This window comes from Cheilinus undulatus, linkage group 3 (assembly GCF_018320785.1).
Source record: "Cheilinus undulatus linkage group 3, ASM1832078v1, whole genome shotgun sequence".
Classification (NCBI taxonomy): Eukaryota; Metazoa; Chordata; class Actinopteri; order Labriformes; family Labridae; genus Cheilinus; species Cheilinus undulatus.
In genome coordinates this window covers 19,906,888-19,924,584 of record NC_054867.1, presented here as the reverse complement: position 1 = coordinate 19,924,584, position 17,697 = coordinate 19,906,888, and the positions used below count along the sequence as shown (strand labels likewise).

General features: G+C 40.6%; 1 protein-coding gene across 11 annotated transcripts in view; it reads right to left on the bottom strand.

The window, feature by feature from the left end:
- Nucleotides 1-433: 433 nt before the first annotated feature.
- Nucleotides 434-17,697, bottom strand: part of prickle2b (prickle homolog 2b) — a 132,763-nt gene continuing 115,499 nt past the window's right edge. For all 11 annotated transcript variants that reach the window (XM_041783467.1, XM_041783468.1, XM_041783473.1 and 8 more), the window contains 6 exons: nucleotides 10,406-10,519; nucleotides 8,296-8,433; nucleotides 4,797-5,000; nucleotides 4,107-4,293; nucleotides 2,172-3,056; nucleotides 434-1,987 (listed from right to left, as the gene is read on the bottom strand). In XM_041783467.1, coding sequence (XP_041639401.1) covers nucleotides 1,050-1,987; nucleotides 2,172-3,056; nucleotides 4,107-4,293; nucleotides 4,797-5,000; nucleotides 8,296-8,433; nucleotides 10,406-10,519 — 2,466 coding nt within the window. In that variant the 3' untranslated portion in view covers nucleotides 434-1,049. The remainder of the gene's footprint in view (nucleotides 1,988-2,171; nucleotides 3,057-4,106; nucleotides 4,294-4,796; nucleotides 5,001-8,295; nucleotides 8,434-10,405; nucleotides 10,520-17,697) is intronic.

Sequence of the window (17,697 nt, the reverse complement as noted above, 5' to 3'; positions counted from 1 at the left end):
TGCTCAGCAATGCTGAATTAAAAACAGTGCATTGCTTCCAAGCATGGCACATTTTTTGGGAAGACCTCCAGGTAAATAAAGGGCCAACTATGAATCTACAGCAGGCATCCTAACTAGTCACAAAGACAAAAATATGCAGTCATATCTCAGCCTTGGCGTAACAGTGGGTATCAAAGAGAGCTCTACACGGCTTCCTTTGTGAGATGGTTTTTTCTTTGTATATTGGCATTCTGTATGCTATTGTGTTGATGTGTACAGTGGATGGTGGGTGGGCTTCAAAGTATTTTTATCTGACATGGGGGCCCGACAGAAAAAGTTTAGGAACTGCTGCATTAATGCATTACAGATGGAGAAGGTGATCAGAAGGCAATAATTCACCTTTATGCAGCACTTGTTCACGCATGTTGAGAAACAGCTGCCATCAGTCAAAGGATTCAGTGAAATTCTCCTTTATTCCAAATGCAGGACCAGGTCAGCCAAATGAAACATGCATACGTTGTTTGTATCATTGTCTATCTCTACATAATAGATATTTAATACATAAATGATTCTATCCATACAAAATATAAAAATATGTGAGGCCTCATTTACAACCATATTTACACAGACGTCCTTAACTTAAGTGAAATTATTAATTCATTTATCTATGTACATACTATGAACTGAATACAACAGTACAGTACACCCTTTGTAGAAATCACATTGCATGAAAAGCTATACTGTACCTCGCACACTCATTTGCTGAATGGAAATGAAGTTAAATTTCAAAGTCATTGCACATCAGCGTTTGATAATGTTTGGAACTGTGCATTTAAGTGTTAGCCTTAAAACTCTGCAGATATTCTGAAACATTAAAATGAACAAACATGCAAACACTGTTGCTTTGTTACTGTTTACCAACTGTTATTCATCACAGACTTTCAATTACATGATATTCAACACTCAACAATACTGAATAAATGGACTGTAGGTTTTATTTACTTCTTGTTCCAGATGGGGGATGTTGGCGTACACAAGCTAAACAAAGAGTCTTTGACTGAGTCAGTACGTTAGGAGATGATGCAGTTCTTGCTTTTTCTGCGTTTACGGGTGTGTAACTGCCCACTGCGGTTGGGTCCTCCTATCCCGGTGTTGTTGTACTTATGGACCAGCTCCTGGTTGCTAAGGTAGCGCAGCTGGATGGGTCTGGGGATCGGCTCACCCAGGAAGTAGCCTTCATCCTCAGATTCAGAGGATGACGAGCAGGTGGAGCACCAGTCATCGTCATCGTAATCTTCCCAGGAGTATTGGTTCAAGCCAGTGCGGCGGCTGACTCCAGGGTTCTGAAGGGTCAGGTCTGAAGTGGTTCTGGGGCATGGTCTGAAGGGTTGGGGCTGGTATCTCCCCCCTCCTCTTCCGACACCATACTGGTCCCTGGCGCTCCTTGGTGGAGGGAAACGGTCGTAATCCTCACAGACGCGCAGTTGTGACCTCTCTTGAGGTCTCACCCTCCGCTCTGCCACCAAGTTAAGAGCGTTTTCTGAGCGAGACCGGCGGGATCTCCTGGAGCGGTGGTGGTGCCGGCGTCTCTGGGGGGTCTCCTCCTGAGCATCTAACCTGATATTAGATCCTCTTCCTCCAACCCCTCCCCTCACCATCCTGCGCTCACTAATGGGGGGCAAACGAGCAGCATTGGCACTGCTCACCAAACTCATCCTATCCTCCTCCTGGAAGGTGAAGCCAGGTGGTAAATGAGGCATACCCACAGCCATGCCATGGGGGTCACAGTACTGCATTTGATACTTTGAGGACCTAGGAGGATCCATTTCCATGTAGGGTTGACCAGCAGTGAGGCTGTGAATGGACTCAGAGCTACGAAACTGCTCCGAGTTTAGGGTGCCCATGTTACTTTTCTCAGATACGTTCATTCCAGAGTCTTTACTCAGGTCGGGCATGGAGAAACGGGAAAGGTGCTCCTGACGCTTTCCTCCCCCTTCTGCTGAGTTTCCTGTAGGGAAAGACTTCAATTTAGTATTGAACTCACCATTTCATTTATCAAACATGAAACTGAAGGTTAGTTTATCAAACTGAAAGTCAGATGAAAAAGAGGCTATGTTTGCACTACTGTACTAAACACAAATTTCTCTTGGTTTAGCTCAGACAGTGCCAAGCAGGGGACAACTGTGACCTACCTGTGGCATTGGACAGGGCCAGGGACTCCATGGATCCTCTTGGAGTCTGCTCTAGGGGGGTCAGTTGCTCAGGGAAGTTAAGTGCATTAATCGGGTTCCGGCTTCTTGGTACCTGGGCTGGTACTGGAAGCCCTATGTCTCTATCTCTGTCCCTCTGAAAGCCATGAAAACTAATGGAGCGCTTGTCAGCAGAGAAGCCATTGGGGTGTTGAGAGCAGTGGGATGACTCAGTGAAGCTCTTTTGAGTCCTCAGTTTGGGTGGATAGTACTCTTCTGGAGCTGGCTGTTGGAACCACGCCTCATTGAGCGAGTGTCCCTTCATAGCTGAGATGGGTGGTCTCTTTAAACCTCCATTCTCCTTGATCCTGGGATCTTGATTATTCTGTCCAGAGCAAGAGGGGTTAAAGGCTGTCCTGACATTGCACTGGCTGAGGAGCTGGAGTGGGGTGGGGTTGGCAGTTGGGTCAGACTGGGTTTCATAATTATAGCCCTCACCTGCTTGCTCTTGGCTCTGCCAAGCAGGTGGCTCTCGTGTCAAACTGGGCGTTTGGCTAGAGAGACTCAGAAGATCCATCTGTAGAGAGAGTGGGTCCACTTCCCCTGAAAACCTCTCAGACTGCACTCCACCCCCTCCTCCTCCACTCTTCCCAGTCTTGGAGCTGCGTCTGGACTCTCTGGTAGAGCGAGCGCTCTGGAAGGCTGAATCAGAGGAGTCTGAACCGTTAGGTTCCTCCCCCAGACTGCAGGAGCGTGAGCAGAAGATTTGGCCCTGTTTGGGGAGAAAAGGCCGGCCAAGCAGAGAGCGTTTGCAGCGGGCACAGCAAAAGCAGCCCTCCGTGGCGTGCCAGTGCTGGCCATCATACGTCATCTGGCCTTGGTCAATGCCTGTGGGGAAGAAACATCACATTAAACTTGAGGCTGATGTTAAACTAGATTGTATGATCCCTGTACAAATGCATAATTAAAGTAGAGGCAATGCATCTTTATCAAAGAGCATGAAATTAAATGTCTTATTGTCTTTATTAAAAATGCTGTTTTATGTGAAAACAGTAGAATATGATTTGCGTGTTGAGCAAGAAAACAGAGCTGCAGGCTATAAAGAAACTGCTTTGGGGAAGGGGGGGCTCATTATGGAGCTTTCCCAGCATTGTATAAACACATTACATTTTCAGCATGCTTGCAGTTGTTGCAGCGGGAAACGAAAACCAGCTATTCACTAATGGCTGCCAGCTGGTTGGAGCATGATTTCTGATGGTTTCAATTAATAATCAGTTGTGTTTGTAAGCCAAATACTTTCTGTATCCTGTCGAACAAATAATTACAGGGCAAATTTGTTGAGAGGTATGTGCCAAAGTCACACCTGGACGTATCAGGGGAAATTCACAAATATGTACAAACATGCAGAGTTTTTCACAGGAGGTGGCAGGAGGCCAAGAGGTGCAAATACAATGGAAAATACCCCAGTTTCTTCTCTGCACTGGTTTCCCCGTTACATTTAAGGTTGTAAGACTCTTTAAGTTGTGTTTAACTGACACTTGATGCATGCCTTCGAAATGACATTTATATGGTCAGACCTATGCTACAGGTTGGTTTCAAGTTGCATGATATACACTGAAAATAGAGCCTCTGCCTCTGCTATGCATAGCCCTCTGCTATGTGCCCTTTCCTGAAATGTGTGACCACAGATGACATCATTTGGTGATAAACTGCTAAAAATCAGGCCACATCTTTCCACTCCAGCTCTTTTCTCCCCTGTGTTACTGCTATAAAAATGAGGTCACAATTTCACCCTTCCTAAAAAAAAAGCCAGACTTCCCTACATGCATCCATGGATTGAGAACTCTATTTTTATCTTTAGGGTTTCTTTGGATGACCTGTTGGAGACTAATGCAGTGTGCATTAATGGTGATAGATGTGGGTGAATGTGCAGCATACCAATATGTTCCCCACAGGAGTCGCAGTACTCGGCGTACAGGGACTCGAAGCAGGAGCAGCAGTATGGACGGCCTTCTTTCATGATGTAGCGCTGGCCCCCCAGCACAGTCTCACACTCAAAACAGCAGAAGTGCTTCATGTGCCAGTGACGCCCTTCTGCTTCAGTACACTCATCAGCGAGGATGATCTAAAAAGGAGATGGGGAAGAGTATCGTTAATCACAGGTGTTCAGAGGTTAAATCTCAGTTGGATTATTAGAGTGCACTGAATGACAGGACAAAGGCTCAGCTCGCCCTTCCTCCCTCTCCATACGTACCACTATCTGCTCCCCAGCTTAATACTCTTAGATCATCCTCTTTGTCACTGACTTGTGTAGGAGGCTAATGTGTGTGGGGCGGTGGTGCATTTACTTTTAATTATGCCGCTGTTAAAACACCAGGGTGCTTTTAAAGTACTAACTGTGTCCTTGTCCTCATTTGCAGAAAGAGTAAGTCAGAGCTAATGGTTGGGGGATCAGGACACTAAGAGCTGCCCCTATTAGAGTGGTATATGTATAAAACTATTAGGAAGCCTGTTAGCATCATATGACTGCTATGTTGTGTATAGGCATGCATGTAAAATCAAAGGCTCAGTATGTAAACACATGATCAACTGTGTTCAGGCTCATGTATGCATGTGACAAGCGTATACCTCATCGCAGGCAGTGCAGCGTGGCTTCAGCCTTTCAGCATGGTGCCGGCCGCAGAAGATCTTCCCGTCCTGGTAGAAGTAGATGAGATCCACCAGAAGCTCATTGCATGTGCTGCAAACGAAGCAGGCTGGATGCCAACACACGCCGTGACCAGCCCGTGATGCAAACACAGCGATGTCGCCGCCATTTATCTGACCTCCACACTAAAAGATTGCAGAAGAAGAATTGAGTTTTTGAGAACATGGATAAACTCACACAAATTTTATCAGTGTCTGTAACTACGAACCTGCAACTTCTCTCTATTTATGCCAAGACTTGGGTTAAGTGGTAAATAAAAGAGGCATTTCTGTACCAGCCCTTGTTTCCGTTGTTGAAAAAGTTTTGATACAAATGCACTCATATGTTGAACCTTTCATGGATTGTAACAATGGTCAAAAATATATCTTTTTTCCTGATAAAATCATTGGAAAAAGAAGACACCATTTAGTTTTTTATTATACTCAGTATATTGCAAAAACTAAAGTCTAACAATGTGCATTTGTCCGTTTATAAGCCAAAAATCTCCCATTACATTTGTAGTTTGACATTCACATTCTAAGGCCTGATAAACATCTTATTTTACAAGTCAAATAGAAAAAAAGGTAAAAAAAAAAAAAAAAAAAAAAAGAGGAAAGAGAAAAAGGCCTTAATTGCATGTAGTATGAAGTAAATCTGTCTAAAGTTCTTCCTGAATTAGTCAGAACATTTCATTTCTAGACATTTAAAGATTTTCTTGCTCCATTACACAAAACAAACAGGCAAAATGGCTCTTTGTGATTTCCAAAAATTTTTTTGGAAAATAATTGGATTGCAATTTTTTCACTACAATGTTGCGATTCAATTTGCAAATCATTTTTTCACTCTCAAGTTCCTCATCTTATGTATTTTTCAACGAACAAGCAATAACCCATTCTATATTATAAAAACACTATATTTGGTACATTAAACTAAGTCTCAACACTTCTGAAAAAACATTTAATTGTGGTTATTTGGACACAGTGACAGTTCGATGGGAAGTGAATGATGATTATATGTCCTTCTTTTTGTTTTTTTAAGACGCACATATATCAAAACAAGGAAAGTAGGATTAGCTTCAAATTGTTTAAGAAAAATATACTCTTTAATATTTGCATGATGTGTAGAGTGTAGCATCTCTTTCTCAAGAAAGTATCAAACTGGTATTTTAAAACACATTTCAAGTCAATGAAATATTGCGCCTTATTTAATGTGAAAATTGCAGTAGGACATATAGTGACTTAATTCAAATTCCACTAAAATTCCCAGCCCCAGATAGACAGTTTTGACTTGAAATTAGAGAAATAAAATTAGAGAAATACGCTTGGTTATAACAATTTTAACAGTTTATAATTTCAGCCTTTAAGAGCCGTTTGGGCAAATAGTTTTTTTCTCAAACCACATGAGTATGACAATTCTGGGGAGCTCTGTGGCACACACAGAGATGCATGAGTGGAGTGTTGATTGAAATGCAAGTATTGGAAAAAAATCTTAGATTATAGCATGGTATCATCACTCTATTAAGCTGGCAAAGCCAGGCCAGATACAGCACCTGCCATCAGGCAGATACATCTTGCAAAGCTGCAACAGTAAATGTTTGAGCCTGGTCTATGGATGAATGAACCAGTCTTGTCATTTGTGGAGAACAAGGTTGAAGCTAGTGACGAGGTTTAGTGTTAGTTCAAGCTGGTAAGCAATGGTGACTGGAGAAGAGTTAGCTTAGGTGTAGCTATAGTAACAGTTTAATTTAAACTGGATCACATTTCTTTATTAAAAGAAGAGAAAAGAACCACACTGAAAGCCTTTCCTGGGAGAACAGATGTTTTTTGCTCTTCTACCGACAAGCTTTATAAAGTTCATAAGATTGACTGGCTCCACTGATAGCTAACTATAATGGCCTGCATAATGGCAAGCTTGCTCTGAATGGCCAATAATAAATGATACAGACAGAATGTCCATTCATCCTTCAATATTTTTCTAAAGGTTCTTCCCTTCCCAAACACTGACTGAAATTTCTGTGCACATGGGTTACAACAGAATAAAGCAAGAAAGCTCTGTATCAAACTAGTGGGTGTCCAGATTTAATGAAAGGGTAGTATAAAGGTCATTAACAAAAACACCTTAATATTACAAAAAAACCCCAGCAAAACAGAGGAAAAAATTATGAAGCAAGAACATGGGAATACAGTTATAATAAAATTATTTATTATCTACATGGACCACCACTGAAGAGGCAGATTTCAAAGCAGTGATAACATATCAGAAAGTTCAAGTCACCATTTTCATGGGAGATTTAGTAAGGTCAGCGTCTGTGCTGATACTGATCCAGAGTATCAGATCTGTGCATCTCTGCTCTTTAACATAGTTGTTTTTTAATGAAAAAAGATTAAAATAAGCAATAAAGTTGTGTTTGTATGATTAGGTGCTTCAGGACCGGAACAGTGAAAGGGAAGAACTCTGAACCGATTGATATATGAGAGGATGAAAAGGGAAGCGAGGTCAGCATGGAGGTGTATAGGTATGGAACCTGAAAGATCTGAAAGATAAACGAGAGGGAGCGCTGAAGAGACGGGGAAAGGTCAGTGAGACAGAGTAGATTTAGACGGGTGGGAAAAGGGAGGCAGAGGGAGAGGTACAATCAGGATATCTAACTGGCACAAAGCCTACAGCTGCAAGGAGGCCAAGGGGGGGGCGGGGAATTCAATCAATACAATCTCACAACAATCAGGTCCTCCATGTACGTGTGTTTGGATGCGTGTCTGATGAGGGAATAAGAAAAATAAGCTGTAAAGCTGCTATACACCCTGAGGAGTGCTACAAAAGAGTGTAGGTCTGATTTTTCTGAGTGTTGTACACAGAGTAACAAATGGCTGGCGGATGCTTTAAGTGCCATGGTTTATTGGTAAAAGAATGCTCTCTGTTGCACTTTGCAGTCCCAAACGACCACTACAAGAACAAATGTAGACCATACATGAAATATTTATCTACAAAGTGGACACTACTAAGATTTATTCTACGGTTTGTCAGTTCTCTGAGTATGTTAGGAAAAACATACTGTTGCTGAGTCTGACAGATGTTATGGGACAGACACCACTTCAAGATCCTCTAAAGAAAAGGACTTTGAAGTGAGACTGACAACACCACAACATGGTTGTACAAGAAAAGCGACTGCCCTTCATATGTCAACATGAAACCCCTCTTTTCATCATAACAAAGAGCTGAAATGCCAGCAGGCTGTGTGTATGTCCGTCACACGATTCATTGCTTTCATTCTGCTGCCCACATGACACACCTTTGATCCTGACACACTAAATTCACTCGTGTCACAGGAATCAATGCAGGAATGACATTTAGGAGGGCCGTACACTTTCATATCATCTTCTAGCTTTCATATGTCTTGTCTCTTGGGAGACAGCAAAAGAAAGATTTTTTTTAATCGAGTACCTGTTCACAGATTGCTCCGGTCATCGTCAGAGGGAATGGGCGTACGTTGCCACGGCCCAGGTTCTCCCGCTTCCTTTGGTTGCTGAAGAGCTTCAGTTCTCTCTTCTCCTCATCATCCAGACTGTTACAGTAGCGGACCTACAAACACAAGCACACAGATTTATACACACATCTTATAAACACCTGATTAATTTCAAAGCACTTTAAACACCGATCTCAAATTATAAATCAGTATATTACTGTTAAATCTGTTAAACTTTGACATAAAGCCACACTAAAAAGGAGAATTTACCTCATGTAAAGGGTATTATCTAAGGATTTGATTAAATTTCATTTAAGCTTTCAGTCACATGTTAAAATCTATAAATTTAGACAAGGGATTTGCAGATCTGGCTGAACAACGCACATGAAGTTCCTGGAAATGATTTATGAATTATTATATTTTTATATCTTTCAGTTCCAAGAAACAGGGTTAAGCTCCATCTAAATATCACTAAATATCCTGTAAATCCTATATGGAGCCTGTTAACAGAACAAATGTTCACATACACTCAACTACTTTAGTAGCTGTGATCACTTTCTTTATTTTTTACAGATGGAGAATCAGGTTATCAATCAAATCTTATCATGGGAGATTAAGAATTTGGACATAAGTCACCAACATGCCAACTGGTTTAAAAACTCACTGCAGGAAACAACCTCGAAAACAGAGACATCCACATGTACAGTAGGATGTTGTAAATTGAGTTTTGGTAAAGAGAAATTCTCAGTCTGTACATTTTTTGACTGAAATAAAAGATAATAATACTCTGACCAATGCAAAGAAATGAGATTTCATGTCAGTTTACATTTCAGTTACTTCTTCTCTTATGTCCTCTTTGCAAAAACTGCACGTTGTTTTAAAAATGTAAAGGTTTTAGTGATGAATCTTCATAGGAAAACATAACAATGCAGCCATACACATCAGTCCACTTCCTGTGGAGTGTCCATCTTAAAACCTTTATAATTTCAAACCTGAGAGCAGTTCAAGTGAAGAGGATGATAAGGATTCCTGAAGAGGTTTGATTCCTAAGGAGGAAAGACTTCGCACCCACCGCAGCCAACAGGAAGTGGAAACAGAGCTTTTACTTTCTATCCACCCTCCTTGTATAAGACATCAGAGTTCCCTCCACTTTTCACCAGCAAATAAAAATAATTCACCAGCATGAATAACAAACAAGGAGCTTCTATATCTACTGGGTGTAGCGTGACAGTGTGCAAATGTTGCACGACATTATAGCCTCAAAAGAGTCTCAAAAACACTCCACCACCACCAGGACATGGACTATCTGCACATAAAAAACAACATTACAATAAAGTTTCTATATTTTTTAACCATAAATTTAAAGTGAAACCCAGGTTTTCTGATACCAGTTGAAATACTTTTTACCTTTATAATAATAATAATAATAATAATAATAATAATAATAATAATAATAATAATAATATCATAAATTTGTACATTGTTTTGGCAATGAAACTGATGTTTTCCATGCCAATAAAGCTAAATGAGTTGAATTGAACAAGGAATTGTAGATTGAGGTGATTACAATCTGAAAGATGTGGGAATGAGAACAATGCAGCCAGACGATAACACTACCACATATAAAAGACATTACAGGATAAAACTGGCAGCAAGAAGTCGCAGGAAAATGTTCAAAAGACAGTATATGAACTATCTTTTTTAGCATGTGACATCGCAACTCAGGGCATTTACAGGAGGGAAGTGCTGGAGAATGTCTCTTGCATGCAGATATCTATTATATAAAAAAGGAAAAAAATACTCTGCAAGTATACCCAGGTGGCTATAAGTATACTTGGGTGGCCAACCCAAGTACTGTCTGTATTTGTGTAACACTGGAGTCATTAAAGTGATTTAACAATATAAAAAAATAGTGTGCACCAATACACCCTCAATTTTATTTATGCTTAGTAAGAAGACAGACTATTTTTCCTTCAACTGTCTCCCTGTCTCTGCTCTTTTATCTGTGTTTTGCCCTGAAGGAGGGGAGGAGGCTGAGAGGGAGAGATGGATAAAGATGGGGGGTGGGGGGTCAGTTTGGACTCTAACCTCATTGTCGTGCGGCGGGAGCTGATGGAGTAGCTGTTTGATGCGGTATTTCTCTCCCAGGCTGTTCACGTAGGGCACCTTGTCCTCAGGCAGGGAGCTGTAGTACTGATGAACCTGAGGGAGGGAAAAACAGAGGAGGTAGGAGGAGAGGAATGAGGAACAGCGACATACCTATAAACATGTAAACCAGTGGACAAACCCGAAATATGTTTGGAGTGCAGCCAGATGTTTTCAATCAAGCTTTTGATAGCAACTAAACAGATACAGTATAGTAGTAGTTGTTGTAAATAGTGAGGATATAAACCAGAGAAAAGACATCAGGCTTTACAAAAATCTGTAAAGTGTTTAATATTGTTATTGATAATAGTAATGACTAAAACATTCTCAGTGTAATATTCATTTTAGCACAAAGAGGTACAAATACACAAAACCCCTTTAAGGGGTCTACAGCAGGACGCTTCCAACACACACAGGACACACAAGCACTTAAAATCCCTTTGATTTATGGCCCACCAGCAGAGACTTAATGGAACCTCACCTCTCCATCTCTGCACATTGACATGAGAATGTATTACTGACCTGTCACGCACCGACACTTATACAAATGGACAAAAAAGTGATTAACGGGTATTCATGTAGCGGCGCCATGTGAATGTGCATGTGCAGCTGCAGGAGTAATGCTAATCTGGCCATTTGAAATTACTTTGACATTCTTTACATTACAGAAGCAGACAATGAGTGCCATCTCCATTTTATTTATCGGGCTCCTTTTTTATTACACTGTAACAGGGGGCCAGGGTATTACAGAGGTCAGGATGCCATGTATGAATGTGATTGGGTCAGGGGTATTGCAAAGGCAGCAGGGTTTTAAAGTGAGATTTGAGGACAGAGGTTAAAGATAAAGAGAGGGGAGCAGGAGAAATACTGACACAGTAAACGACTGATGAAAGAACAGTAAAAGAATAAGAGATGGAAAGACAAACAGAGTAGCAAAACATGTAACAAAACCTTTGGGATGTAACAAGAGTCAACATAATCGATACCTGCTGACTAGGTCGCTTCAGTTTTAATGACCCAACTGTCTACTGAATGGATCTACTGACAGGAAGTCATCAGCTTTGTCCTTGGCAATAACACACAGTCTGTCACACAAAATCAGACACCGAGAATGATAAATACACACAGTATTGCTAGATAAAAAATGTAAATAGTATTGCTTTAAATCTTAAAGTTTGATTCTCCTTAAAACTCTTATGATGACATATCTTTTCATGCCGATTTTGGTGACAACTGTGGACAAAGCTGTTCATCTTTGCTGACATTCTGTGCATTAGAACTGGGTAAATCCCACAGTCTCAGGATGCAAAATGCATCACAACACAATGGCCACTTTAGGATATTGAGTAAAAAAACATGTCCCACTCTGAAGTCCCTACAGCAGCTGTTCCTGAGGACAAAAAAGGCAACGTTTTGAGGATCGTATAACTTACATTTTTTAAAATAATGTTCTTTGAGATCCAAATTTATCAAAAGCACTAGTTTAAAATTAGATACTCTAATTCTCAAACTTTAAATGTCCCTCTTGATTGTTGTTATCTATGATGTTGATACAAAAATAACATTCTAGTTTTACTTTACTGTAAGCCCACTTGTATTTACAGGAACATATTTTTGCTTTAAATCAGCATGCAATGTTGGCATCAGTGTTTCTATAATGACCTAACAAGTGAGGATTAAATAATGGTACTCACAGACTCTTACAAATAAAGAAATTAAAGAAAATTGCCGCTTGTGATCCTCTGATCCTGTTTAAAAGTTTTAAAGGGAAACTTGAGCTTCACAGCCTCAATCAGTGCTGGTTTAGACGGCACAGGCTGGCCTGATGTAGCAAGTCAAGCTGCTAGGGGTGGAAAGCAACTACTTACATTCACTCAAGTTATTGTAACTGAGTAGTTTTTTGTGTACTCTACTTTTTTTGAGTGCATTTCAAAATCACGACTTTTACTTTACTTAAGTACATTTTGAGGGAAGTACTCTACTTCACTACATTTGAAAAAGCATTGAGTACTGAGTAAAAACATTAACACTAAAAGACAAAACGAGGAGGTTCTAGCTTTCTGCCAACAAGAAAATGGCCAGAAGTTTGACTTTCCCAGCACATGATGGTCAGTAGCGAGAGAATGATTCCACATTTCATCCTGACACACCTGTTAAATTTGACTTGAGCTTAAGTCACACCTTATAAAAACAACCTGGTTATAGATTCATACTCTTGTGTAGTTATTTCACACTAAGAAAACATCGTATTTTACTGTATAACCCCCTCAGGTATCAAAAGTAGTTAGTACGTTGAGTAAATTTGAAATGACTTGAAAGTTTACTTTTTACTTTTACTTGAGTAGATTTATATATCAGTACTTTTATTTTTACTTAAGTGCATTTTATCAGGAACAACTTTACTTTTACTTGAGTACCATAGTTGTATGCTTTTTCCTCTGCAAGCTGCTATTGGGGTACAACTCCACTGGATTAGTCTATCCAGTGAGCAGACGAACCGTTCTCCACCCACATCTGTTGCCTACTATGTTTCTTTGAATAGAGGCGTCTTTTCAATAAAAACTGGTCTCCATTAGGTGTAGGTAGGGTACAGACACCCAAAGTTTCATTTCCATGGATCAATTTGAAACCTCTTTTTAAAGTGCCAACGTGTTCACATTTGAGCCTCTGATGGTTATGAGCCACATGCAAAGCATTTTGGGAACTTGATGCAGTGCAAGGCCAGAAGGCAATGCCACTTTATAACATTTTTCTCTTTAATATGTGAAAATGATCTATGACGGCTCGCCAGATAGATGGAATCAGTGGGACCATACCCATAGTTTGGTGTTTGTCGTGTGTAGATAAAGCCTGGCTGTGTTGCTGCAGTATTTTACCTTGTCTTGCATAGCTTGAAGTATGCATGACTCATATCCAACTCTCTACTTTCCTGGTGTTATAAGAAACCCAAAATGATCCAGTATCTCTGCTTTACATCTGGCTGGCAACTGAGACCTTCTCATCCATCCAACCAGCAGTTTGTTTTGATCTGGTGCATGTAAATTAGTGTCTGCTACCAGCTATTAGATATTTTGTCAACTGCACTAAAGGGGATATGTATTTTAGAACTGCCACCACAGCACTTGTGGTCATATTAATTTTGTAAAATCTGCATAAATAGAGGGTTTCAGCAAGGAGTTTGTGACTTGAACTTCTGATCACCCGCTGAACATGTGTTAAGTAGTGCTCTCTTAGGAGCTTTTTACTTTTAAAAGCCTACCATATCCCTCACTGGGACAGTAGATATGTTCAATACAAATTTTCTTTCTCCGACATCTACCCTGCAGAGATGACTACAAGCATTTAAAATAACTTTACAGAGACGGTCATGCTTGTCACTGATGGTCCTGTTTTCTTTGTCTAATAAAGGCATCACTATTAATTTCCATCTTCTCTGTAACCAGCTTAACACTCCACCCTGGAGCTTTAATATGAAGTATCATCTTTCACTTGAAAGTCATTTCTTCATGGCCTTATGGAAGAATGTTTGTTGTTTTGGAATTTACAGTCCCAGCCTCCAGTTGTAGGTGTGACCTGTTTCCTATTTTCTTCTGCTTTGTTTTTGTTGGCTTACACTGGTGTTGGCAAACAGCACAGGATCCATATCAAGCAGCACAGCATGGGGCGCCAGGGGGATCTCAGGTTAGTCAATGAAAGACTGGCTGTGGTCAAGCACTGATAAACCACACAGCGCCTATAAGCACATGCCCAAGGATTCACAGACATGCATACACAACTAATGATAAATCAACGAACATGCATCCTCCAACAGCAGGGTTACAGTCTGTAGGTGAAAGGCACATTGCTCCCAGGAAAACATCTAAAGACGCACTGAAACATAGACTTCCATAAATACACATCCACTTACACACACATAATGGGCGCAGATGCAGCGAGAGCCAAAAGGAGCAGCTTGTGATAATAACTGTAATCGAAAGCAGATGAAGCTAAAGACAGGGCAGGAGTTCGTACTGTACTGAGAGCAGTGTTTTTAAAGCCTAAAGCAAATGGTAGGACTTCGCAACTGAGTGACAAGAGTGATCACTCCACACAGCTGGTTTCTATTGCCGTTAATGGCCAGAGAGCTGTAGAGGAAAAGACACCACCAAGCACCACTCCTAACATTCTCTCATTGAGCCACTTTGCAGCGGTTAGTGGACACAGATATTATATTGTAAAGAAAACACTGGTAGTTACAGCCAAACATGGTGGGAAAGATAGCGTTTTCATAGTAAAGTGATCAGATTTAAGTACCGTGTTTTCATTCTTTGTCCTTTTCCTCTCACGTCTTTTCTTGAATGTGCAAGTGCCTCGTGCCAAACAATGTAGACAGCCCAAATGTGGAGGCAAAAAAAATGGGGTTGAGGCCTGAAAAGGTCAGCTAACTACTAAATAAATAAAGTAGATATATTCAAATACAAGTGTGATTTAACACAGCTGTCAACAGCTTAGCAAGCAGATATTTGAGTCTCTTAAGGGATGCTATATCTAACAGTAAGCCAATTTCATTCTCACAATAACACTGATGATGTTGTGACAATGTACATTTACACTGTTTCCACATTGAAGCATCATAAACTGGTGAGTTGGCATGGTTGCACTGGCTAATTTTCATTAAAAAAGCCTTGCAATTCTTGAAATTCAGGATTAATTTTTAACTGATCTGGCTTTTCAAAGTGGTCAACGCATCTCCAAATCTCTTAGAATAGCTTTCTCATTTATCTTTAATTCAAAGCTACTAGCTGTAATCAGGTATGGGGCTGACTGTTGCGGTAGCCCGCAACAGACTGTCTCTTTGTTGCTTGGAAGTTAATTTATCCATATCAGGTCTATGGGTCTCTTTCAGAGCTTGGAAAGAGCTTAAGCTTGCAAGAATAACCTTCAACTTAATTGCTATTCAACATGCGAGCAGCATACGTCATGTTCAATTGCAAATTAAAATCAGATCCTGGTAAATTCTACGCAGAGTCTGCACTTCTTGCTACGTGATTGGTTAAGAAACATAAAAAAACTGTTACTGGCCACTGCTGAGTGACATACTTGGCCTTGACAAGCTGTAACTTGGCAACATGCAAAAATTTTATTTGAGGAGGATGGAGAGAAGAAAGCACGGGGAGACAGCGGGGAGAGAATATTGGCAGCACTGTAGCTCAATAAAATCTCACACTCACGATGTAATGGCTCTGTTTGGTGATAAAAATTCTGTCTTTTACTAGCTATATTTCAGTGATTGCTGACATTATTGCAAAAACACAAGAGGGGTTGAAGAGACACAGCGTATCCCTCATAATCTTCAGATATATCTCTACAATATCTCTACGATATATCTATACAACAGTCATAGTCTGAGATCTCTGGTTACAGAGTGGTGACTTTACACCACTGCTGGCTGAACAGCAGACCCATACGCAGCACAGGCTCCCTATGGGGGAAACCTAAGCCCATAGTTTAGATCCTGGAGATTAGCTTTGTGTTTATAATCTTCCCTCTATTCTCACTCTGTCTTTCCCTCATGCAGAGGAAAGCTTGGTGGTGAAAAGCCCCACACCAGGAGTACTTCCGCTTCTCTGCACCGGGTCACACAACATGTTTCCACAGCTTGAATGATTTGGAAGTCAGGTTAGGAGAATAAAAATTACTAAAAGTGACATGTGGACATTTTTCATTTAAGGTTTAAAAATGTTGTAATAGTAGAAGATGTCAAAAAACAAACAAAATTTTGTGCAATATAATTAGTTTTAAAACATGAAGATACATACAGTTAAAGCTATTCCAGCTTTACTATTACTCCTTTATGGCTCTTATGTTCCTTGGACCAAATCACCTCCAGACAAGAGCCTGATTGACTTCAGGGTTAGATGTGTGACCCTGGAGGGGAATTGAAATAACTGCATTCAGCCCTCGAAGGTTAAAAAAAAAAAAAAAAAGAGGCTGTGCCAACATTGTATTGACCTGTTAATCGCCCTCAACTCATCAACAAAATGAAACCAGCTCCCATAAACACTTATATTGTCCTGTAAACTGGAAAGCCTCCCACATGTGCACACTTATGGCTGAATGGAGTACTGTAAAAGAGGATTAAATCAGAATGCATGGGACCATTTAATGTGTTCGTACAGGCTAAGATTAGTTTCTGAAAGGGCAGTGAAACACGTTGAATGAAGTATGAATTGGAGATTAATTTTACAGCTGGAGGCAAATGAACGTTATCTATTAGTCTTCAGAAAGGGCAATAAGGAAAACTACAAGGTAACATTGAAGGATATGTTTGAGTAGTTGCACAAAGTAGCTGTGAGGTGTAAAACTGTATGGTGGGCTGCATACTCGAAGAATGCAAATTAATTAAAATTGCACCAAACGACATTGTTGTCCATGCATATCAATGCAACACTTCCTGTTTTTGCTTTCCACTAACAACAAAGTGTTAAACAAGACCAAAACGTTTGAATCCAAGGTCTGGTTATGGTTACATCCAACTTATTGAAGGATTTAAATATTTAATCCCAGGGCTCTGATCATATTCTTATCCATTTGTAATGGTTCTTAAGTTCTTTATCAGCCTGTTGTAGGACAGTTTAACGAATCCTTACAAACTTAGTTTGCTGGCTCCTCTTTAAATGCCAATTTACCTTTGGTATAACCTTAATGTTAATAAACAACAAAAATTAAGACTACAGGTGGAGAAATTGGGACAGGACACTAGTTTAGAGGGATATATTATTTGTCATAACACTGGCCCAGTTTTCCATTCCACATCTGTGAGTTGAACAAAACTGTCTTAAAGTGACTTTAACTGGCTGAACAGCAGCCGGCTTGGTCTGCTCCATAACCTCAGCTCACTCTCCTCAGCCCTGGTGATGTCCATGAGGTCGTGGTTGGTGATGTTCTGCGGAAACAGCTTCAGCTCCCTGACGCTGAGATTCAGGCTCCACATGGCCGAGAATGTCCAATGCCTAGTCAATGGACCGGTTCAAGGTGCCGGACTCTGTTATTGTTCCCTGCTGACCAATTTTCGGTACTGTTGTTGCTTACACCTCCACCAGGACGTTTAGTCCTGTGCTGTCCACACCCCAGCAACACTGAGGCCACCATTACACAGGCCGTTAGCTCACTATGCTAATGGCTTACTCTTCCAACCCAAACTCCAGAGGAGCACGTGAAGAATGATGAGCAGAGAGAACAGGGAAGACAACAGG